This window comes from Falco biarmicus, chromosome 5 (genome assembly GCF_023638135.1).
Source record: "Falco biarmicus isolate bFalBia1 chromosome 5, bFalBia1.pri, whole genome shotgun sequence".
NCBI lineage: Eukaryota > Metazoa > Chordata > Aves > Falconiformes > Falconidae > Falco > Falco biarmicus.
This window is the reverse complement of record NC_079292.1, coordinates 72,293,252-72,319,932: the sequence shown is the minus strand read 5'-3', so window position 1 is coordinate 72,319,932 and position 26,681 is coordinate 72,293,252. Positions and strand designations below refer to the sequence as shown.

Below are 26,681 nucleotides of genomic sequence, written 5' to 3'. Positions count from 1 at the left end.
TCCAACATACACTGGCAATAAAATCAACCGTTTAAAATGAAAATCCCCAAACTTCTTCAGTATAAAGGATTATCACAAACCCTTGGACAGACTTTCTGAAGAGGCTGTTATATCAACATCACATTTATCCCATCACTCAAAAACACCAACAGGTTTCTGCACGGCCACAAGTAAGTATCTGCCAGCAATGAGACGTGCTAGAAATGATCTTTTGGCCTTCTTCAGACATAGAAGAGGGGCATACAAAATGACTGTGGTTCTCATATTTTAAATTCTTTCCTACTATAAAGCATATCCTTTCTGTATCAGTGAATTTACTAATTATTATTTCCTTATGATTGTGACTACGTCATAATATGGTTATAGTATACTGACATTAAACCTTTCCAAAAGAAGTTGACTCTGGACTTAAAAACTAGTAGAAAAATGGCAGAATAGCATTGCACGCAATAAGGCAGCACACCCCGAGTCAAACAAAACTTGCTGTTACCTGTGATTACATAAATATTTTAAGAAAGTTATCTTAATATCAAAGAGAAACCTGTACAGGCTTTCACTGTAAATTTCTGAAGATAGTATCGGCTGGTAGAGCTCTTAACTAAAATTGGCTTTCAATTTACTGCTACAACGTGGAACATACAGCAAACCCTCTTCTTCCAAAAACTAATCAAACATCATAGCATTTAAATAATGTTACACATAAGCTCTGTTCTGTGGTATGCATTTTGACAGTGAGGTGTATTGAAAACTGGTTGAACTACCAGGCCCAGAGAATGGTGATCAGTGACACCAGCGGTGGCCAGTTGCTTGTGATCTGCCCCAGGGGCTGATACTGTGGCCAAGACTATTTAGTATCTTCATTAATGACCTGCATGCTGAGACAGAGTGCACCCTCAGCAAGTTTGCACGTAATAGGAACTGTGTGGGGTGGCTGACACACCAGATGGGTGTGCCGTCATTCAGAGGGACCTTGACAGGCTGCGAAAATAGGGCAGAGCAGAATCTCATGAAGTTCAGCAAAGGGAAATGCCCAAGTCCTCCATCTGGAGAGGAATAACCCCTCACACCAGTACACATGGGGGCTGATCAGCTAAAAAGGAGCTCTGTGGGGAAGAACCCAGGGGGTCCTGGTGGACAAGCTGATCAGGAGCCAGCAATGCACCTTCAAAGACGATCAATAGCATCCTAGACTGCATTAGCAGTGCTGTCAACAGATGGAGGGAGGACATCCTTTCCTCTCAGCACTACTGAAGTCTAGCTGGAGTGCTGCGTTCACTGCGGGGCTCACTGCTACAGAAGAAATATGAACATACTGGAGTGAATCCAGCAAAGGGCCACAAAGCTGATTAAGGGATCAAAGCATCTTTCATATGAAGAGAGGCTGAGAAGGCTGGGACTGTTCAGTCTGGAGAAAGGGGGCATCTTATCAATACGTATAAATACCTGAAGGGAGAGTGTAGAGAAGATGGAGCCAAACTCCAGCTAGCAGTGCCCAGTGACAGGACAAGAGACAATGGGCACAAATTAAGAAACATGAAATTCCACCTGAGCAGAGGTAAAATTTTTTACTGTGGGCGAACACTGGCACAGGTTGCCCAAAGAGGTTGTGGTGCAGTCTCCCATCTGTGAGGATACTCAAAACCAGCTCTGGACAACCAGCCCTAGGTAAGGCTGCTTGAACAGGGGAGGTTGTGCGAGATTTAAAACTCACTACAAAGGACCTCAGAATGAAAAGCCAGATCATCACGAATCTAACTTATTCAGAAGCAAGCAGCAAAGATAACAACACAGATACTCATGTGCACAACCACCTGTGCTGTAATTCAGACTTCATATTTCAATCAAGTTAATTGATTGACTCACTTAATGAAAAAATCCAGAGAACAGTACTTTAGGAAGAGTGACTTTTTTTTCAAGCTAAAAAGTTTAATAGCCCCAAAACAGCAAAAAACCTCTTGCCTTTGTGACAACTTTCCAGTCTCAATACTGAACGAGAGTAGAGGCCACAAGAATATCTAAATAGGGAAAAATCTACTAAACAGATATTTCTAGATCTTTTTATCTGATAAGTATTTTTTAAAACTAACTCAACAGCATTCAAAAATCCATGAGGGTTATACCAGCCTATCAGAGTAGGGGCAGTAAATGACAATGCAGATTGAAAACTTTATATATATATATATATACACACACACACAGTTGCCTCAGCTGAGTTTAAATGACAAGTTCTTACAGGGTTGTTGTTGTACTTACAAAATATATTCCTAATATGGCCTAGTCAGTTTTGTTGTTCAATTTTTTGATCAAACTACTCTGATTTCCTGCATAGCAAGAAAGTACAGGTGGTCTGGTGTTGCAAAATACAAAGCAAGTCTCCAGAAGACTGAATACACTAAATACTAAAGAGCACATACTTCAGATTAGTTTATATTCAATAGAAAAACCTAAAATGATCTCTGGTTTTAAGATAATTAGCTTTCAGTTAAGAAAACTCTCTCTCTCTTTTCATATGTGAAAAAATGGCTTGAATTCCAATTTGTTACTGGAAGTATTTACTTTAAAAAAATAACAATTAAGACATTCAGCCTAACAAAAGAAACTTCAGAATTTAAAAACCACAATATCCTGGGCCATACATCCTTGTCCCATCATCTCCACATGCCTGAAACTAATTCAGCTATTTACTACTAAAATCAGTCTAGATTTTTTAAGCCCTTTGTGGATTTTAGAAAGAAATACATACATATGATATACCAATACCAATGTTCTGTACTTGCCTAATGCCCTTACCCATTTATATCAGATGTTATCCAATAAGCAGCTAATTAATTAAAATACCATGTGTCAGTTCCTCACAGCTCACAGCTTCACTCTGGTATTGCTATCGTTGCATTTTATGCAGATGACTGTCTTTTGTACATTACACACCTTACCAAAAAACCCCAAAACCCAGAAGGGGGTGAAGAGGGGAAGAGTACCTGTTTGTAGAGCCAGCCACGTCTGACAACTGGTGCATTAGGATTTCTCTTTATTGAGTTTGATCTCTTTCCAAAATTATGAACCTTCTTTGAAGATCGTGATGTCTAAATTGAATTGAACATGTTAAAGAAAACATGACATTAATATCTGTTGAAAAATCATAAGGCATTTTCTTTTCTTTAAGACCTTTTTCTTACATGTGTTACTCTGGGGAACTGCAGAATGCAAACTGTATTCCTTTTTTAAGATAAATTATTATTATGATGATGGTTCTTGCTGGCTTCAGCATTTCTTTTTTCCTCTGCAGAAAATTTAAAGACAAATCCCAAGACAAGTACTTAAAGTTGTTGGGTTATTTTTTTATAACAAGAAAAACCAACTTATTACATATCTGGCCTTCTTATACAGTAGGTAAAAAGCTTACCAAGCTGTAGAAAGAGAAGTAAAATGAATCAAACTATTACTAATTATGAAAAGTTACAACACCTGGGCAAGAAAATTTTACTCTTTCCTGATTCCAACACTGGCCTAATACATGAAAGTTGTTTAGACTTCAACAGGTTATAACTCCACCTTTCCTAACATATGCTAAATATTTTAAAGTTCTTTCTTCCCTCTCAAGAACCCTTTGCTCTGCGATGCTTTCGCTGGTTTGAATGTTCGTTATTTTACCTGCTTGTGGTAAGAACTACTTTGACACTTCTGCCCTGAAACTCCAGTGCTTATATCTGCTGTTGCTTATACCTTTTACAACCTTACAGTTGTGCAATGATCACAGATGACTAAGAGAAGTAGGATAAATAACCCATTTGAGATTTTATCCTTCTACTTGAGTAACCAAAAGAAATTGGAAAAGGCATACAGAAACATGCAAGTGCTTGGCCAATTCACACTTCATTCATTTCAGCCTGCATTTGGAAAGTCTGTTCTGCAACTACATGAGCTAAGCATTTACTTGCGTTTTAAATTTTGTAAGAATTAGTGCCTCAGAGACCATGGGATATGATACAGCAAAGTATCGCACTCTGCAAAAGAAGTCAAGTTTTTTAAGCTGTGCTCATGGCTTTCCTCCAAATCCACCATTTGAATTGAGACAATACAACCCTGTGCTTCAGCTTCCCCATCTCCACTACTGAGAGTAATCATAAGATTATGCAAAGTTCCTAACATACACTTGGGTTTTGTTGCAAATTAGGGTATGGTGTTTCTCTATGGAAACTCTCTCAACACGCACCGCAGAACTGAGCTGGGTTTTATACATGCTGCAGAGAGCATTCCACAGTAGGTTAAAAATCATAAACCGAAACCTGCAATTTAAAATGATATGCAGCTTCTGTTAATGATGCCATTAACCGAAGAATACAACATAACTTAGCCAAAAAAGAACAAATTACAAAAACTATGTGTGTTTCTGTTGTAGACAGACTTAAGGCAATGAAACAAGGTCGTTTTATTTTTTGAAAGAATCAGGTGGGAATATAAAAACAGAGTGCTTTTAATTTCCCTTGGAGATACAGAAATTTGACTCAGCTCTGTTTGGAAAACAAGATAGAACAAGCAATTGAAAGCCTAATTAAAAATAAAAGTAAAAACCTTTCACATTTTCATCTGAAAAAATTCTACCAGTGCAAAATGGACAAAGCTTTGTAAGAAGCCAAGGAATGACATACAGAGGACCTATAAGAATCCAGAGCACGTTACAAAGTTAACTAGATGTACTTCAGTTGATCTATATGGCTACTATATTGGCATATCACACAAGAGCTATGCCAAGATTTTGATCAGAAATAATTTAGAACGCTCATAGCTGCTCTATTAGGTATTAAAGGTTCAAAACCTCTCAAGAGCATTCCAGACTTCCTATGCTTGTAAAATGGCTAATGCATTAAGGATGCTTCTGAAAACACAGTAAACCACGAGTACTACTAATGTCAAGTCTACTAACAAATTCAGGTAATTTAGATAGATATCTGTTAGGTAGGTCTGATGATAAAACATAGTGACTCTAATTTCACTGAGCTCACAGCAAAGTTTTAATGGGTTACATCTTACCAACTGTGAATACAAACTTCCTTTAATTAAACACAGCATCACAAGTGCTTTCTAATTTTAGTTAATAAATACTTTAGATGACTCGTGATTATTTTACCACACACAGCATTCAGAAAGTAACTGTTCACAACAAATTCTGAGTCTCGAGACAATGAGTATTTTAGGATATTGGAATTTTGTAGGTGTATATATAAACATAATTATCAGTTCTCAAACTTTTTAGACCACCTCCTCCTCTTGTTATGCCTGGGATCCCTGGCCATCACGTATTCTCTCACACAAACATCTAATATCTTACAAACTGGAGAAGCAGGAAGAAAGGAAAAAAAATAAGAATTGAAGAGTTCAACTACCTTTTACCCCACACCACTAAAAATATAGGACATATTACACAGCTCCAGCTTCTGGAGAAGGCAAAGAGAAAAGGAGGATACTGAACAAAGGTCCACCTACTAAGTACTTGCTGGAAGGTGTAGAAGGTAACAGAGCTAGCAAACTTATATTCACATCTGACTGGTTCTAAAGAATGGTCCCAGCCACTGCGATGCCTCCAAAACCAGAACCCACAGGAGGGACCCTGTACAGAAGAAGCCAGGAAGTCCAGCCAGTGACATTCATACTTTCCAAAACCTGAAGACGACAAACACCAGCAGAGCTTTGAACTCTGGGTAACAGACCAGTCAGTAGCTGGGGCTGCACAGTTCATCACTTTGAAAGCTGCTCTTCTCTATCCTTAGCTGGTAGACACAGAACTTATGTGAGGCTTCTTCCCCAGTTGCAGAACTAGAACAAAAGTAATTAATTAACACTAAACATATTGTGTCTATGTTTGAAAAACGTGGGTTGAGAACCTTGCTGACAAGGAAATTTTCTGCATGTGAGCTGAAAGAATGGAAATCTAAATCTCCGTTACTTTCAACTTCTGTTGAAAAATATGTTTCCAGACTTCAAGGCTTATATTATCTTCCAAACCACAAACCAACACGATGCTGCCTTCTGGATTGTGTAGGCAATTTTCAGTGCCTTCAAGTGAGCTGAGTGGGTTTCTGTCTCAGCACTTTAACTTGCACCAGGAGGTTGCTCTTGAAACAAATCTCCCAGTTGTTCCCTTTCACTGTGCTTTGGTTTGCACAGTAGAGCAAACTGGCTTTATTTTAGGTAAGACTAAAATGTAAGATGCACAAGAAGCACTACTGGACTGGTCTGAATATAAACCATGAAAACACAGTACCGATGTTTAGCATTGAGCACAAACACTGCCCTTCACACCACTCCTGTTTATTATGCTATTTGCTAATGTATCTTACGATTATTACTCCAAAATTTCTGGCTAACCTGAATCCTGAGAAGGCATGTATGTCTATACCTGAACCAGCCATTTAAAGCTGGGCTGGCTTAAGCACTGTATGAGCATCTATAAACAAACTGATGAATACTTATAAATAACGTGATACATTCTAGCTGTAATGGAGACACAAGGAGCTCTGCAGCAGCTGTCCTGGGCTGTCACTCCATTCCACTTACTGTGAGATAAAACTGTTAGCCTTATTCTGCTGATCATCAGGACAGCAACGAAGAGCAGGGAAGGTGAACTGTGGAGGGCGATTGGTAATATGACTGACTTTACCCATTAAAAAGCTTATTCCCTGAACGCGTTTCAGGACATACAATCTTATTTGCCTAGGCAGTGACTTTAACAGTGGGGAGAAACAGGAAGAAAAAAAAAAAAGCAACTACAAAAGCATCTTCTTAATTTTCAAGAGGGGTGGAAATATGTAACTGTGGCAATCTCAAGCCTACACAGATCTTTTTCACAGTCAGAGGTCTAAGCTAGTGGCTATAAGTTTAGAAATGCACTTCAAGCTAATAGGGAAGAATCAGTGCTTAACAGAGCTGGAGTGTGTTATTTGGCCAGCATTATGTATACAGTGGGAAAGGAGGATTACCATTAAGACTTTCACAGGGGAGAGACTGATTTTTGCCTCACTTCATATTAGCCTTTAGACAGCAACAGCACTAGACTCCAGTGAGTCCTTCTGCCACGAAATAGAAACTTCTCCATGTTCTGTTTGTATTCGGGATCAATTAACATTAATGAAAGGTGGAACTTATTTCTGTACACCTCAACTGTCTGAAACGTCGGTCATACCACAAACTTCCCTTCCATTCCTCATACCTTCCAATTTTAGGTGTGTTCATGAGTCATCTCTGAATACAGAAATACCTAAAAACAGGTGTAGCAACCACATGAAGCATTCTTCTGCTCTGTAATTTACTTTCCTCACCAATATTTTACTCCTCTCTTACTGTGCTGCAATATACAGAGCCTCTACATATTATATTCAAAAACTGATAAAACAGCTAAGATTTTCAGGTTCTACTGTTGAGAGACATGCATAAAAACACAGAAGACAATCAGCTGTTGTATCTGGGTACAACCAGCAGGCAATTTCTATGTAGTTATCTTAAAAGCAATTCAACTCATTAGCTTTAAATAACCACCAGAAAATGCTGACTAATATTAGCTGTGGTTCTACTTTGCAAGAATTCACCTCCTGAAAACAAAACTTTTAAAATTATATTGCAGTCATTCAGACAAATTCATATTTGAAAACTGTTGTGCAGTAACTGTACATACAGTCACAGTAATCATATTAGTATTTTAAATGCTTTTGAAAACAAGAACAGACAGGAGGAATGCAAAGTAGAACAGATTTCTATTTTTTCAATATATAGTAATTTCTACAGGAAACTAGAATCATTAATCAATGACAGTAATAACAGTAACTGGGCCATGGCAATCTCAATTTTCTTGTAGAACACTATGAAACGAACATGTTAAGGGGCATTTTAAACTTCTCTTTCAAAAGAGTATGAAAAATATGTTTGTAAAACATGTGCCCCTAAATTGTAATTCCTTTCCTACATTTAACCTGAGAATGCTTCCTAGCTAGTTCTGTCATAATTAATTTTCTAACTACTGCAATCTACATCAGTATTACAACTCTTAACAGTAAGTTGTTTTGGGTTTTTTGTTTGCTTGGTTGTTTTAGGGCTTGGTTGGGTTTGTGTTTGTTTGTTATTGTTGTTGTTTGGGTTTTTTCTAGTTTGCTTTGTTTTGTTTTAAACTGCCTTTCCTGCATGGCCTTGAACATGATCATATGAAAATTGAGATGGATTTTGTTACTCTTTAATTCATCTGTGACTTCTTCTTTCCCCAGAAACACTAATAGATTTAAGACACTTTTCTCATGAAATAACAGTTTTCCAACGTAGGTCAAGGATTCTACCTATCAAATGACAGATATAAAACAATAAAAAATGTTTCCAAAACGCACTTGAAGAATGTTTACAATGTTTCCTACTACATGGAAAATAAACTATTTCAATCCACATTGCCGAAATTAAGGGATTTGCTCAGTTAGAACACATTCCAAAGTTTATTTTTCTCTTGCAGGCTAGATTAATCAGCTGAAAAGCACTTCTCAGGGTTAAAGTTTTTAATTACTTGTAAAAGTATGGGGATTTTTTTTCCTTGTTTAAACGTTAAGTGCTGAGTAGAAGAGATTACAGGGCTCTTGTCTGTAATCACTGATCTAAGTTGTTACCTTGGTGTCCTAGTAAACATAAGGAAGTTCTTAATTTTGTAGAAAATATACTTCCATTCAGAAAAGTTGTCCAGAAAATGGAAAAGAAAAAGAACCCAGAAACGCACACAATAGCCTCATCAGCTTTATCCAATAAACTTAAAAGCTGATATAATTGAACCTACCACCTCAATAAACATCTGGACATTTACCCCAGCCTTCTGAGAAGCTGAGTCAATGGAGAAAGCGGGACACAAAGCAACCTAGGGATCTCCAGGTATTTTCCTAGGAAACCAGAACTTCTGCTTCTGCCTCATGAGAGCAAATCATGTCACTGCCCTTTAATTTTACCACAGGGTCACCTTCCATCTCTCTTGTAACTACTTCTTACACACTATTATAATTCTCTCTATTTTAACTGGACAAATCCAGTCAATTGTGATTGAGCGATTTCTGTAACGATGCTTACGCAGATGTCTGATCAGTCACTCAAGGTTTTGCTGTTCACACAGATTAGAAAGGTCAGATTCTGTAAACAATCTAAGTACGTGCAAGTCATAAGATCTGAGATACCTGAAAAAAATTACAGCTTCAGTAATAATTTCAGACATCTCAGTTTCCAAATTAAATGTGAAAGGAGCCAAGTGCCCTGAAAAAGATATATGCTTGGTTTCTTTTTTTCATAAGAACGCTAATATATAGCACTGACTAGTACCTTGTGGAATAACTGAGTTATTTAACTTTTAATTTAATTTGGACATGAAGACTTACTCTGCCCACAGGGCTCATGGGATGAGCAGCATAATCTGATGTCAGATTATAGTTAGTTGCTTCACATATCATGCTTACTGGTCGCTCCTTCTTTTCTTCAGATGTCATTGCTGCAGCAGTCCTGAAAATAGAATATGTAATAGCACTAGAACATGCTGTGTGTGCAGACTGCTATTAGAAAGCACGCCTAAACGTAGCCCAGTACAGCCCGTGTCCTACTTTCCCAATTTGAAAGCAATTCACATTGAACTGTAAAGTTACCTGCATTATGTTTTAAACTTAAACCCATTAGAGATGAATTTTAAGATGATGTTTTAAAATAGGATTTCTCTGTTAGGATGAGGTGTTGGTGGGAGGAGAAAAAAGACAGGTATGAGCACGAGATGGAAATTGAAGGAAATGCTCTTCAAAGGCCCCATATGGCTTTGTCCCACTTCAATGAGAACATGCACATTTGTGAGATTTCACATATTGCAGCTCACAGTTCACACAGGTTTTCACTCAAGCCACCATATAACACGTTGCAGCAATGGTGGCGAGTAGGACACCCGATACCCATATAAAATCCCGAGGTCAGGTATGATTTTCATGCATAGTGTCTCATATTGTGTACTTTACAAAACTAATGCAAACCTAGCAAAACCAAGTTCTTATCTAGCGATTCAGAAAGTGTCTCAACTGGCCAAGAAAATAACCAATTGAGGAGAAACTATCAAGCAAGATACAATAGAATAATGGCATGTGATTGTCCCGAAGTGATTACAAAATTTATTCCTTTTTGGGAGCTTACTGGTTTATTACATAATATACAGGTCATTGGCTACCACTACAGGATAAAGTGGCAAATGGAAATGCACACAGTGCATAAACATGGTGCATTTCTATCATATAACTAAGTTGGGCTATGGTTTTTAATCTTAAAAATTCATATTCAATATTTCATGTTACTTTCAAAGAATTTAAACAAATAATTAAAACTTTATACACGCTTGTCTGACCTGGAAAAAATAAACATTGCAATTAGCAATGACTGAATCTTACTCCAATATTAACACGTTTTAAAACATGTATTTTATAGACTGAAACAGATGCCACTTACTGTTCATTCACAACAAAAATACAGTTGTCCTGCGATGGCTGTCCTGTTACTGGATGTTTGCAGGTTACTTTTCGTTCATTATGACTGTGGTAGAGAGATAAGGAAAATTATTAGGCAATAATTTTCTGGTTTTCCAACTCAAGCATACCATTGTACTGGATTCATATATCAGCTCAGTGAAAACAACTATGAATATTTCATTACAGCATCTAATAATGTATGTGTACACACATACACAAATGCATATACATATGTATAAACTAATAAAAAGAATGATAACAAGTATTAAAGGATCTTCATTAATAGCCTGGAAAGAGATAGGAAACTTTGGCACTGGGTTGCTAATGGTTTTGAATTTAAAAACTAGAGCTGTAAGAGTACTACTAGATCATATATGATCACTGATAATTCACTTCAGCTAAGTCTTTATATATACATACACAGGACTTCAGATAGACAGGGACAGGTTAAACATAAGACAAACAACTGCTCTGTAGGGATCAAATATCACTATCACAAAAGTGATTGTCTTCCAGCTTAGAACATGAAGTTCCCAGTTTAAAATTTTTCAGTAATACAAATAAATACTCAGTGATTGGTACAAGAGTGACTGCACTCAGAGTTCTACTTTTCCTGGTGACTTTTTAATTCGGAGTGCTACTGCCCTGCAGCAATCTTGGGAGTACCTTCAAGTGGCAGGGGGCCTGTGGCTGAGGGCTTCACCATCAGCAGCACAAAATGTTCACTTTGCAGTATCTCATTCCCCTGAACGGCAGGTGTTGCTAGATCACAGCAGCTCCCACAATTTGGAAGAAATTGCCAAAACCCAACAACTATTAGCTGCTACCACTCAAGAAGGAAATGTTTTGACTTGTGCCCTCCAGCCCTTAGAGGGGAAGGAAGAGAAAGGGAGGAATATCCTTCACTGCCTACCAGGTACGTCGAACAGCTGACAGCTCTAACTTGTGCCTGCTGCAGACCAGGGCTTTTCCACGCCCAGCCTCCATGCAAGCAGCAGGGCTCCAGCCCCAGTTATGCCACCAGCACACCTGAGAGCTCGGAGCCGCCAGCTGGCACAGCAGCAAGACCGTGCACCTAGGAGAGGCAAGGGTGGCTGAACTGCAATAACCTGCTCTGAAGTCTCTAGCTCCAAAATGTAGGAAAGAGCAGGAAAGGTGCACTGATGAGATTTAAACCTGATTCAGTGAATAAAAAGCATACGAGCTGGCATCAGATTAAGAACAGGCAGTAAGTATATAACATAGATGCATTATTTGGATAGAAGCCACATGCTTCAAAAAAACCTCATCTCTTCTGTATTTCACACTTTAAATAATATTTATAAATAAAAAAAAATATATATAATGCAAACCCCCCAGTATCTGAAATTCACACTGTAGATCACAAAGATGGTAGTTCCATTTGATAGTATTTACTTTTGCGAAGAATATGTGATGATAACCTTTTTCTTTTTCATGTAAGGTATCTTACAGAATACTCTCCCTTTCTTTTCACAGCTTCAGCCCTGAAAAATATTCTTAGACAGAGAACAAACCTGGGACAAAAAAGTGTATTAGTTGCAGGACAGCAGAAAAACAAAAGCTTAGGATGGCACTTCATCCTTAGCACCTACTTCTCTTATTGCCTATTCATTTAATCATCTTAGCATTCAAAACTATCTTTCAAAACAAATGTTACACTCTCTACCCTTCCTGATTCTTAAAACAACCTAGACTTAACAAGACTAAACATTCCCCATGTTGTTAAAAAATTCCCTTAGATCATAACATTTTGCTATTATGAAGCATTACTATTTAATTACCTCCAAACGAAAGCCTAATAAAATATTCACACTACTTTAATGGTCAATGGATAGTTGGATAAATCTGCATAAATCTCAAGTGCAAGATTAGAAAGACAGCCCAATTCTTTGCACTTTCTTTACTGGGATTTTAAAAACTAGTAATACCTAAATGGATAGGTGCCTTATGGGTTTAACTAATGAGCTAGTGAATGCTGGTTCTTTATTCTTCACACTAAATTCAACAGAATTCTAAGTTTAGCTTCTAAAGAAGCTTCTACTGCAGAAATGCAGCTATTACAATGAGGGGACAGAAAAGAGAGGACCTGAGTACCTCTGTGCCACTCCTAACTGCCATGGTCCTAACACATTTTTCAAGTGAAAATGGCCCAGGTTGAAGAGAATTAAAATTCAAAACATTCCTGAGGAAGCATCCAGGATTTTTTTGTGATTGTTCTTTTTCTTCAATTCCAAAATCTTTCTTTTTCTCCCCCTTTTACATTTCAGAAACTCGTAACACCAAACTGAAAAAAAAAAAAAATGGAGATGAGCTGGCTTTGCCAAGATGTTGCCATCTTGTTCACATTAAACCTTGTCAGCTAGTTGTCAGCTGACACCTAGAACTGTAGAAATAAGTGGATCACTACTTCTGCTCAAGGACCGTCAATACCCAGGACCACTACAGTGGAGACATCCCGTTTTGTAGGAGTGCAGCTGGCTCTCACACCGACACTGGAAGCGGCTACACTCAAAGACTGGAAAGGTGAGGTTCATACAAAACCAGCAGGGAAAGCAGGAAGGGAAGGAAAAGAAGAGAAGAGAGAAAGCACTGGCACAAACCTGTTAAAGAATATTTTCTTTCAGGTTGGAGTCATATATCAAGTCAGTATTGCAAAAATATCAAAATGGTATTGGATAACATAAAAAGTTTTCTTCACCACTCACACTGATGTCAAAAAGTACAGAGGTATAGCTGACATCACATAAAGAAGGCAAAAAAATATCTTAGACATGAAACACTCTCCTGTGGGATACACAGTACTTTCTAGTATTTGAGAGACCTTTATAGTCACTTTCTTCTAATAAGGCGAGGCAAAAGAAGAACCATATTTTCTTCCTTTCAGCTTAGACACAAGCGAAATCTTGCGAACGAACACTGCAAATTCAGCTTGTACAACTAAGTAGTACAATGACTGTAAATATGTCTAACTGAATTAGTAGATATTTAATACATCAACTTGAAAAGATTTTTATTATTTATCTGAATTACCGCATTTTTGGCATTGATTTAGCTGATATTTTGACATGACTCTTCAAAATAGTTGCGTAAGGTGTACAAGAGCTTCGTAATCATTGTCATAACCCTCCCACATAAACAGTAGGTTAAGGCATTTGTTTTAAACTTGATCTGCAGACTACAGAAAGTTTCATTAGAACAAAACTACAATTTGGTATTCACAATCTTCAACATCTGATTCAGACAGTTATTCAGTTACCCATGAATTTCTGGGTCCACGCACACGCTTACTATTTCATTTATTATACTATAATAATACATACCTCATCAATAAATCTCAGGGGGAAAAGTTGGTGGGTTTTTTGTTTTGGTTTGGTTTTATTTGTTTTTTTTACTGAGAGCTCTAACTTCAATTTTATACAAACCCCAGTGTGTAATTCAGAGCTTCAACTCTGCATATTTATGTGTCTGTACTCTTATTATGTGGTAAAGAGTGATTCACTTTGACACAGGCAGCTAGAAGCCAGTGTGTTATTTTTTTTTGCTTATGCAGAGATATAGTCTCCAAGAGGTACATGGAAACAACACATCTCTTCCTTCTCTCTCCAATCATTTTTTTTTATATCGACACATTTTGAGAACACAGGGTAACTATACACACACACACTGTTGCACCTATACTGAAGGATAGAACCGACTCACTATTTTAGCATCCATGGTTAGGTTGTATTAATGGCATGCTAAACACCACAGCCAGAGATGGAAAAAATTTGCGTATTTTGTTAGTATTCATGAGCATACTCTCCAGCCTCAGTATGTGGCAGAAACTATTCCTCATTAATATTTGCTGCTGGGATGTGTTGGGCTCCAGAAATCGACACAACTGACTAAGATGATATGACAGATAAGTATTTCAATGCAAAATATAGCATAGTTCTTCCATGTATCAATATTCGGATTTTGATTCCATTAGTGACCTGGGACATAGTGACCTGCTATAAAAAGATAAAAACCAGACAAACAATAAATAAAACCCCCTACAACACAAAATACTAACCACACCAAAATAGCTCACGCAGGGACAAGTTCCTTTTTTAGTTATCTCAGGGCAAAACAACTGATACCAGCTTAGCAGCACCAACTTGACCTCTTTTCTCCAGAATTTTTGAACTTCTCCTTCCCAGTCCTTTCCTCTGAACACTGCAAGCTTTGGCATCAATTAGCTGGTAGCTTAGCTCTGGCACATGGACAAGCCCTCAGAGCAAAAGGATTTATCTTGTTCAGGTTAGAAGCCGACAGCAACCTTGAATTTGACTCATGTTATATTTGTCTTCTTATCTACTCTCTCCCTTCCATCCCTTGAGACCCTTAATCTCTTTAGAAGACAGGATTATTTTACTAATTTCTAGACACATTCAAAAAACCTTGTTGTGTAGTTTTAGGCTACTCACTAAATGTACAGTCAACAGCAATCTTTTTGATGGTCAAAAGTGATCCAAGCACTATTAAAAAAACATAAAAATATAAAGACTTCAAATGCATCATTCAAATATATTATTCTATTTGTAAGTAGCAATAGAATGCATAATTCCAGGAGCAGACTTGCCAATGGAAGTCCTACACAAGCAGGGTTGGTTGGTTGTTTTCATTCTACCTTGTGTTTTACAGGACTGCTGAGCCAAAACCACCTGGTACCAATTATTTTATTCTAACACACAACACCACAAAATCAGCAAATTCAACATTCTGTCCAGTTTTACCATTCTGAAATTGCTATCACCTTTAACAGTACCAGGATTTTTTGGATAGGGAATAAACTCAGATAACAGCAGCTGGATAGGGGGACAAGAAAAAAAAAATATCTGTAATCCAGTTGTACAGATACAGAAAGCTGCACACAATTAAAAATGAAGGGTTAGACTATCTTTCCACTGGAACAGAGCAGTTCACTCAGCAGTGGCAAGAAAGATCAAAGTCCTTGGGTGGGGCAGTTGGTTTGAGGTCTCTCCATTGTATGATTTGGTTGAGTTCCCTGTCCTCCTAAAATAAAAAAAATGAGCTGGGCCAGAACTCCCCAAGACACATCTGGTTTTCTCCCACTAAAATTAAAACTAGATGCCACTTCAAAGCTTCTCCCATGCCCTTTCTTTGTAGATTTTTTTTATGTGTTCCTAAATGCTAAGGTCTTCTCATTTGCTCATTCTCAACGTGACCATCAAAGCAAAGGCTGAGTTCTACTTCAGTGAAAGAATACAAACAAAAGCCAGGACACAACTTTCAACAGGCCTCCATATCTTTACTTTAGAAAGAATGTTCCTTTTGACAAGAGAAAACTGAAGAACACATTTCAGAAGAATGCTACACCAATTATCTGCCTCCTAACATTTATTGTCTAAATTTCATAATCTGACAATCTAATCTCTACTATGCAAACGTAATCCCTATATATCACAAATACACTTAAGTACATAGAGATATTTCTTAGAGAAGCTGGTTTATGCATTTTTCAGACCTGCTTCATGAGAAAATAATTTAAAAGATTACATATTAAGTAAGGCAACCAAAATTACCAGAGTAATAAAGTCATCCTCTCTACATTAACGCTAAATGTTTGCATTTAAAGGTAAAGTTCAACTCAAGACAAACGTCTAGGCCAGCTTTATTCTGCTTCTGTGAAGCACTTAATTCCTGAACTGGGGTGGGAAGAAATAATAAAAAACCAAAACCAAACCGAACACCCCCCCGGCCCCCAACCAAACAAAAAATCCCACATCCAAAATCCCACATCCAATTTTTACCTTGTGTGCTTGCTTTCCAGTGTACCAATGTCTCCTTTCTAACTGAAATAAATGCAGTAACTTATAGTTATCTAACAAAAAGTTGTTTGAATTTGGAAAAAATCTAAGTAAATGTAGTCCCTACACAACTGTTAGCAAGGATGTGGTCTGTGGCTGCACCAACACTTCTATTTTACTAAATCTGTAATGCCACATTGTACAGTAAATAGCAGATGCAAGCACTTTTTTGTCAGTGCTATCATACCCTAGAATTACGAGTCTTTTTCAATTAAGCTTTTTAAACAACTTGGAAAACCAGGCTGTATGGCTCCACTGGAAAACATATGAGCATGGTAACTAAACATCAGGGAGTCCAAACGAAAGAGGGTGTAAAGAGACAGCAAGTTTCAAAGCGAAGTGCTGACAGACCTGTGTAACATCACATATGCTGCTAAGAGCAAAGTGTTGAATCCTTCGTGTGTGCACATGCTTGGCAAGGTGCATACAAAAGACTACTAATATTCCTGGCAGATATTGCAACACCTAAACTATAGCTGCTGCTGTCACCATTTTTTGGTCTCCTATGAATTTATTTTGTTCAATGAGTCAATTCCGTAGGCTATCCTTTTAGGCCTTTCTTAGTTAGTTATACAAGTTTTGCTATCCTTGCTGCTGCTGTAATGAAAAAGCACCTGAACATTTCTATACAACTGACTGTAATCCAGCTTTTCATTTATTATTGAGATTTTCCAAAAAATTAAGCACTACTGCCCTGAAATTGTAAACCTTTCTGTCAATAGGACCATTCTAAAAATCAGACTTTTATTCCAATGAAAATATTTATGTAAAACCAAAGCCTTTTCTCACTTAGGCAGATACGATTAACATGCTATGACATACTTCCAATGTAAAACTGTAGGTTTATGTAATTAAATGCAAATAGTAAATAAAAACGTTTCAAAATGCTAGGATGAAATACCTTCTAAAATAGCGTATACTGTATTACAGATAGAGAAGCTTTTAGTAAGTAACTGTCCTTTCTAATCAAGCACTGTATTTTCAGAAGAAGAAAGTTTTATTTTTTTAAATTTTGCCAAAACTTTGTGGGAGGGTGTCCTGTAGGTAACATATTTGGGAATCTGTAAGATACTGAGACTTGGTAAAGGCCACAGAAGCCACATATCTTTAAACAGAAGTGTGGCAATTTGTGAGATGTACTTGCCATGCGTCATCAATTTATGTAATAATTCACTACACACATTTTAACCCCTGGGCACAGTACCTAACAGTATCTTCATAGCAGCACTGCAGATGAAGAAAATTTTCAATTCTGTAAGTCTACAGTAGTAAAAATTACTAATACTGCTGTTTGAGATAAGTTTGAGAAAATAGTGAGGTGGGTGTTAGTAGGCAGAACTATCTGTAAGCCTCAGATTTGACAGTTGAAATCAAAGCATCCTTTAATGGATAACTATGTGGAAAGTTTCCAAGAACTAGAGCAGGGGTCCTCAAACTTTTTAACCAGGGGGCCGGCGCGCGGATGCAGTGGCAGGCAGTCATCTGCGGCTGCTTGGTTTGCCCCCCCCAAACCCCGGCGGGGGGCGGGTGTGTGTGTGTGTGTGTCTGTAAATACCGGTGGCCGGATTAAGGACCCTGGGGGGCCGTATCCAGCCCGCGGGCCGTAGTTTGAGGACCCCTGAACTAGAGTAACATAAAAATTCTGCAGTGAAAACCCACAACCTGTTTCCTAAAGAAAAATGATATTTGGAGTAGCATGGTTCAGCAGGTGGCTTGTGGACCAGAACCAGCACTGGATGCTCCAGCCTGGCTGCTACTGCCTCTTCCTCTTGAAGACCAATGGCAGATGTCTGATCACCTAATGCTGCCCCAAGCTCACTTCCCCAACGCAGGAGGGAGGCTGCAGCCTCTCCAAAAGGGGCAGAGAGAATGGAAGAAGTAAAAACTAACTTGCAGAGAGGGCAACAAAAAGCCACAGTCAACAGCTGTTCTGATACGAAGAACAAGCTGTCTTTGCTGCTGAAGCTAAACAAATTAGCGGACTAATAACTAACTATATTTCATTAAGATGAGTTAATTAGGAACCATTAATTGGTATTTTCTTACACATATGATGTTAAAGGTTTTAAGAACCTGAAACAAACCTGACTTGAATTTACAAGGGACAACTGCACTTAGGCTGTCTAACTGCATGATCATGACTGTAACACACTACCTGGAGCAATTAATCACACCAAGTACATTACAGAGAATTCAGTTGTCTTAGTCACCTTCCACAACTCTAAGAATCAATCTCAGTAAAAACTTCTAGCAAAAGCTTTAACAGCTGCATACCAAAGCTCACTATACAGGACACTGTCTCCAACACATATCGCTAAGCTCAGTTCTGCAAGCCTTGTCCTTCATGATTTATTGCAGTGTTAGAAGTGTGAGATGCACTCGAGCAAGTGTTACGAACAGAAGTACAAACTCAAATGCAATTTTATCTCACGCTTCAATTTCACCATGAAATCTAGACACATTTTGCAAGAGAAGCCTACTCTAGTAACAGTTCCTTTTACTAGTTTTTGTTTTTCAATAATTACATTTTGAAAAAGAACTGCTACTGATAATAAGAAAAGTGAATACAAATCAAGCACACACCTACATATGTGTATGCATACTTTAAGATACATTAATATATGGGTTATGCAAAAAACCCCCAATCTTGCTGTCAAAACTATTCCCAACTGAAGTCTGACTCTGCAAGCTCATGTGGTTTCAAAAGCTCAAGATGTCTCCACTTGGCATACCCTGAAAAAAAGTCAAAGCTGTGCTGCAATGTCTTAATTTTCATTCGTCTTGAAGAGCCTGCATCACTGTTGCTTCTCTGAACCTCTCAAGCGCTGACAACCCTGACTGCCCTGTCACTCAGTCCCACCACTTCTCCACTTTCAGTTCAAAAGGGATCTCAATGGATTTGGTAATCAGAGGACTTTGGATTTCATTTGGAAACAGTTGTGCATTTGTTAGTAAGAACAACAGATCCTACAAGCACTTAACCTCATTTTTTCGACCAGTTTAGAGCATCCTCTGATACAGAACAAGTATTTCAGAACAATGAGCAATTCCCCTTCACAAAATCTATGTGTTTAGTAAGTTGCTGTAGTTGTGTCCTATTAATAGTTCTCTCACTAATGATCCGTTTTGCCCCACATACATCATGGATCAAATTTCTTTTCATCCCCGTTTTAACCATATTGTGTGGGGTTTGGGTGTTGTTTCCATTTTTTGTTTGGTTCATTTTTTTTGCTTTCTGTGCACACAAAAGAGCACACTATGAGTATATGTTCATCACCTACTGCACAACTCTCCCATTTTCAACATTTAGCACTTAAAAGCCTTGCCTCTGCCTCTCTCTGTCCCCCCCAGTTAACAAACCAGAGGACCATGAAATGATTAACCATGCATGTAGTTGCCTCCCTAACTTTCCACTCTTTTCATGCAACAATTTCAATGTTTCACTGTTACACCTTCTTTCTCTTCCTACTTTCCACTCTTCCGTAATGGCATACAATTACTTATTACCGAAATAACCCAAATTTTATGGATTCTCATTCTCTCAAAACTCACATTCCACTTTGTGTCCATTGCTGGTCTCCTTAGATCTCGGCTCTCAATTAACTTCACTCAAGACTGCTTGCTGGTTTGTTAAAGTATATGACTTGCCTAGTATTTTTTTTCTTATCATTTAACTCAATGTTGTTTAGTTTAGTCTCAAACTATTTAGAGAGTGACAGTCTTTCAAGAATAATTACAGAAGTTACAGCACAAGTAAATTGTTCAACTAAACTCCTGATGTAGAACTGTAAAGCTGATTAATATTATTGAATTACAGATGCAATATGTAATATATACAAAAATATAAAAAAATTAATTTCAGTAAATCCTCAAGTTAAAAAAAACACACTCAAATTCAACAGCAGACTTTCAAGTGATGTTTGGTGAAATCACACTCTTGCTTTGCAAATCTAGCTAAGCACATCAGGATCAAAACATGACATACATTAACAGAATTAGTTAAATATCTTGTTTCTCTTAAAGGTTTTTTACCTTTGGCCAGACTTCTAGGGATATCTTTCCCTTATCACATTTGCCATTATTTATGATTACTCTGGTTTGGGTTTTTTTTGGGGGTGTGTGATTTTTTTGTTTGTTTTTTTTTAAGATTACGTGAATCACAATATTAGCTATGAAGCAAATACCTTTTTTATCTTCACCAAAGTTACACAGAAAGTGTAAAACTATACTGCTGTCTTCAGCCAGTTATATGACTTCCATGATTTCTTAATCACTTTCCCAATGCCTTAGAAGTTGGCATACTTCCACAATCACATCTCTAGTAAACAGTGATTTTTATTAAGCAACAACACACTTCTATTAATAACCCAGTAGAACTTCTAAAAGAAAGTTTAAAAGAAAGCCATGTTTATCAAGCACTTATATCAGAATATACTAGGTCATAACTAGACACTTCCTCAGTCTGCTGAGAGCGAAAAATGGTCTGGGCCAAGCTTCTGCAAAGTAAATACAGAACCATCTGGGAAATGCTTAGAAATAGTTCTTTTAACAATTTGATAGAAGAAAGCAGCTGAAATGTCAGTGCATCCACTTGTGTATCAGTTCTAATTGTGGAACCCATTCAGACATATCCTGTATCTCAGGCTTTCCCTCACAACCGGTCCTATTTTGCAAGAAATAAGGATAGATGCTGAAATTTATAAAAAGAATTCTATACATATAATAAATATATGAACACTCATCATTAATGCTTTAATCACTGGCCTTCTTAAAGCCACTGTAAGGATTTAATTGAATAATCTTGGTGGTCCACTGACAGAGCATATGCAAATATGTGCACCAGACCCCAGAGGATAATTAATTGAAGCTTACATCATGTGTGGCCTGCATTCATCTCAGACAAAAGAGTACAAAGTCTATTAAAAATATTCATTGCTTATGATGTAAAGGTCAAGTACAGAGACACACATGGTATAAAGTGTGGCACTGAACTGGAACACTGAATGCGTCAGCTGTCATCTCCAAGGTCCGAGGGCACAGCTCAGCCTTGCTCAGCTCTTACTTATTTCAGTCCATTTGGATTCATCTTCAGGAACCGATCATTTCAGAAAAATATTAATACTGTTGCTTTAGAAGACTAGCAGCAAGTTGGTTTAGAAGTCTGCAAGGCCTGAAACATCAGTAACAAATAAAATTGGTGCGAGATTTGTTTGAAATCACAAGTAGATCAGAAATTATCTCAGGATTTTCTCTGCATACTCACATCCTTTAAAAAAAAAAAAAAACAAACCCTAAACAGTTTTCTTGAAACATCCACACTAATGTTCATGTTTGCACTTCACGTTCATTTCTTCATATTTCAGAATAAAGATCCTGTTGGAGGTATAATGTATTTTAATCCAGCAGTGTGGACACCAGTCAGGTTTGTGGGAAACCTTGAAAAATGATTTACCTGCAAAGAGTAATGATTTACCTGCATTTTCTCTCTTTTCTCTGGTTTTAAATTCATAATTCCCTACTATTCCTCATTAGCTCCAAGTATTTCTAAAAATTAGGCAGGCCTCGACACTTCAGCAAATGCTTTCCAGAAAAAAAACCACCACTATAATATTATCCACAAAAAATACCAAAGAGTATCACACTGAGATGTGGTGTTAATTCCTCTTACACCTTTATCTTAAGCATGGGCACCAGACTTTACCAGGGAGAGAATGCCAGGCCAGATGGACCCACTGTCTGATCTACGGTGATGGCTCTTATGCTGCTATCGTGAGTTTAACTCCGATTGTCTGTGCCTAATTGTTGGTGCTAAGAATATCTGTCAGCAAACAGCAAAACCACCCCTTAACGTTGAACCTATTTTCCATGCTGCCTAATGCTATTAATCTACAGCATTCACTCCTTGCTTTGATGCATACGATCAAAACGCAATGGAAGCCCCCAGTTTTATGCAACAAGAAAAGGGCTAAGAAATATGCCATGGAAACAGGTAGAGCCAAACTACAGCTGGGAACTGGAGCCCTTCCTCTGCCACCAGGCACAAAATGGAGGAGTGGGGCATTTGGAGGCAGTAATGTAAAGGGAAATGTCCAAGGTTATGTAACAGTTGATTAGTCAGATTCATATAAAAAAAAGCAAAAGAAAATGAACCCTCTTTCAAATAGAATTTTGGTTTGCTTTCTCTTGATCTCTTCTTATATGCGTCATCACAACTGGCAGGAGCTCCAGATACTCAAATATCTTTATGTTTGTTCAGAATGTACACAGAAAAAGTTGTAGCACGCTAGTGTTATCAGATATTGTCATCTGATACTTAAGATTCCTAGGTGTGTTGGATCTTTTACACAATTTAAACATCTTCCCCAAAATTATGTCAAAAATGTGAACTTAGTTAGAAAAAGATCACTAAGAAAGAACAAGCAATAAAAAAGATTGCTTCCATAATCTTTTTCACGGAGGCATTAAAAAGATACTTCCATAAAAAAGATTATTCACACTAACAATTATTATGATAAAATCCATTGATTTTAGAACTCATCTACCTACAAATAGCAACAAAACCAAGTCAACCTGGACACAAAATTAAGTACTATTCCCTTTATGTAGTGTTTTAGCTACTTATTCCCATCTCAATGTCAAGCTTCTTATAGAATAATCGAACATCAGAATTTAGGCAGACTACTGAAGTAGTAGGAACGATTTATGGTAACATTGGCATCATTTACTCATTATTAGGTAAGGAAGTGGAAAAGATGAAGAGTGACTACAATATACTTTCTCTGTAGATTAAACCAATTTGGCCTTTTTAAACGAAGAAAAAAAATTCTTTCTGGAGGCGTAAACACACAGTTTAAGGTATTTTCTTTTAGGATATGGCCTCACTACACTGAAAATAAGATTTACTTTTTAGAATGTGTTTTAATACATACAGTCAGGTATTTTAAAAGGTGAACTGCCCAAGTAAGTACCATGAGAACAAAGTCATTTAGGTAGTAGGCTATATAATTATTCAATTTACCAGGTGAAATTTTAGCACCCCATCTGGTCGAGTTTATATCTACCACCCAGTGCTTATATGCCCTCTTCTTTGACAATATGTCAATCACTTTGATGTCTCTTGGTCTCATATAATTAAGCCATTGGCTCTAGAAGTTTGGAAATTTCCATTTGACAAAAGTATTTCTTGGCTGCGTCCCCTTGTACTTTCACATCTTTGGTTTCAACACCTAGACAGATTGTTCTGTGTTATCCATTTCTTTCATAAATGCAAAGGAACAACTACAGGTTATTTACAAAAACAACTGTTAGCAGATTTGATAGCTTTGCAGGAAATATGCACAGCAAAAACATATTATAATTCAGTTTTTTAGTTTTACATCCTGACACTCACAACTGTATCCTTATCCCACAATACAACTGAAAGAACATTCAATTTCTATTAAAAACTACTGCTGACCCAGCAACACAGATCCCATCAAAAAATGGCACACCAGATTGCCTCTTCCAATTAAAATCATAGGTTAACTGCAGCAGTAGAAAAAGCTGCAGGACAATACCTCCTCTTGAACAGACAAGATGCCTCTGATGACCTTGCCAGCATTTTCTTGCATTAAATTCATACTTCTGTGAAAGCCAGAAGCTGGGAGCTGGTTTCTTTCACAGGTGCTTTTTTCAAGTTGTGAGACTCCAAGCTGCTGGGATTGCAGCATGCCAGTCAAAGTCTACACACAAGCTGTAGAGAGCCAACTCTGGTAGGCTGCTCTCTCACATACTGAGCAATAAAATGCTAACAGCATTGTTGATGACTTCTTTAGTTTTAATTCCAGAAGCTAGAATTTTCTGATGTGAAGCACACATACACGCCCCCCTGCCACGGACCACTGAAAATTAATGTAACACAAGGGCAGCTATAACACTGAAGTATTTTGCTGTTGCATACAGAATGCAGCCCACAACCCGCAACTGGGACAGAAGCAGCACAGGCTTCAGCTTCAATGCCACAGTGAGGCAGGTATACACACGGCTGTTGCATTGGAATTGCATATGCCTGGTTCACCAGAACAACCAAACAGCTGTCATCTGTGTGCAGGCCCACATCTTCTGCTTAAAGCCAGATCTTGAGACTACACTCTTACAACTGCTTGGAGAAAATAGCTAGCTGTTCTAGAATGACAAGCCCAGCCCACCCTTTGCTCTTGTGCTGGCACCAGTGCTCAAGCAGTCACACAGTGCTCCAGTTCACACAACTGAAAATGAGTTGTTTTTCATGGCATTAACCCTTCTGCAGGCTCACAGCACAGAGTGCGGCAAGGGGAGATGGAAATGGCCTTTCTGACAACAGGTGACTATCGCATTGGTTTAACTACATCCTCAGCCTCAAGTTGGCAAAAGTGATGTTTTTAATGTCAGAGCAGTTCATCTGTACCAGACATTTGTAAGAGTGTAACTATATGTTAATGAAAAACAATCCTGGTGAAGACTAATTTCACAAAGAAACATCTTATGCAAAAATGACCAACTAGTCTGTCTGATTTGTGACAGAGGAAGAGGTCAGGGACAAAGGGAAACTTCTGTGGCAGGCATTACATTGACAGCAAAGTAATTTCAATGGAATTTTTAAATAACAAAGAAAATCCAATACCACCCTCTGTATTGGGTGGGAACACCATCTCCTATCAACTTCTTCGGGAACTTACATTGAATCTGGCTTTAGAAAGTATTTTAAAGGACTAGTAAAATCACATCCAAGATGATAAATTAACTGCAGTTTACCATATGAAGTATTACTTATTTCTCCTTTTACCACTAGAATACATGAACATAAGGAAGAGATTTGTAAGGCAGTGAATTTTCATACAAAATGCAGAAGTGAAAACTCCATCCCTCTTTTTTTTTTTTTCTGGATTACACATTCTATCAGAAAAGCAGATTTCAGGCTGCATTTCAAGACTATAAAACAGAGAATTTTTTAAAAAGTTGCTTTTTTACTCCACCTTATAGAGTATTTCCCAAATCAGCAATTTTAGAGAAATTCCAGATATATAAAGTAACTATACCATGCAAATTCTTTACAGATCTCCAGCTACTCAATACAGTTTTCACATGTTATGTACTTTCTGACACTAAATTCAGAATAGTTTTCTTCTGGCATCCACTGTTCCCTGATATTATTTATGGGTACCCAGCCTCTATATGGGTGTACCCCCTCTCCTAGTGAGGAAGTGGGGGATGGGGGGGTGTTGAAATATATTTATGGCCAGCAGGTTTATAGTAGCACAATACTTTAACTTTGTTATAAAAAAGACACACCCCAAACATTGTAGATGTTGCATTAAAAAGACCTCTGGGTCGTCCTGGCAGAAAAGAACACTGTTCACTTATTTGTTTGCCTTAAAACCAGATTCCTGGTGTCCACTAAAGATTCAGGCACAGCTTAGATCACAGAGCAGGTATCACAGATCAGCACTAACTCCTTATCAGCTTTCTATTGTGTACAACTGTTCTGATCAACATAGAAGCGACATCTCTAAAACAGGCTACTGTCTAAAGCTGTAAGTACAATAATGTTACTTATTAATGGTGGACATTACAATAAAAAAGTCATTTGAAGACAGCCTTTGAAGCTATTTGTGAATATTAATTCACCTTCTATCCTAGTCGAGTCTCATAAAGCAAGGGTACGGAATTTTCAAAGTGGAAGGCTGGGGGTGGTGACGGGGAGATGATTGACCAGCAATTTCTCATTCCATGTAAAAAAATGGGCACAAAATAAGTCTTGCTTGTGGAAAACAAAATGCCACTTGAATAACTCTTCCATGGAGTATGAATGTAGGGAGTTTGGCTGTATTATTGCCTTGGGCTGAGAAATTTCCAGATGTCAGTTGACTGCAGGGTGTACGAACACTCAGTTTGCTCCTGTTCCCTGGCTGCCTCGGGCAGGGAGTCTGAAAATGCTCTGCCAACAACAAGTCAGCAAAAAAGCTTGCCATGCTCTCCTCCCACTTCATGCCCTTTCCCTGGTGATAACTGAGGCAAAAACAGCCAAATCAAAACAACCTACTTTATGCATTTTAAAGGAGTAGAAAATGCACAAGTCAAAATATGTATTGGTAGATCAACTTCAGATAAAACTGATTTTCTCTTTTACTCTGACCCTGAAAATGATTGGCATTGCTACATAACTGTTTTAAACGATTTAATGCTAAAAGTTTGATCCCATAGTATGCATTTTACAGAAACAAACATGTTCTTCACAAAATAAGCCTTTTTAGTACTTTCAACAAAAGAACATTCTAGAAGA

General features: G+C 37.7%; 1 protein-coding gene across 22 annotated transcripts in view; it reads right to left on the bottom strand.

The window, feature by feature from the left end:
- PLEKHA5 (pleckstrin homology domain containing A5) overlaps positions 1-26,681 on the bottom strand; it is a 168,839-nt gene that overhangs the window by 61,314 nt on the left and 80,844 nt on the right. For all 22 annotated transcript variants that reach the window (XR_008822096.1, XM_056340516.1, XM_056340518.1 and 19 more), the window contains 3 exons: positions 10,489-10,572; positions 9,390-9,510; positions 2,979-3,083 (listed from right to left, as the gene is read on the bottom strand). Coding sequence is in view for 21 of the 22 variants with exons in the window: in XM_056340516.1 (XP_056196491.1) it covers positions 2,979-3,083; positions 9,390-9,510; positions 10,489-10,572 (310 nt within the window). In the remaining variant the exon portion in view is untranslated. The remainder of the gene's footprint in view (positions 1-2,978; positions 3,084-9,389; positions 9,511-10,488; positions 10,573-26,681) is intronic.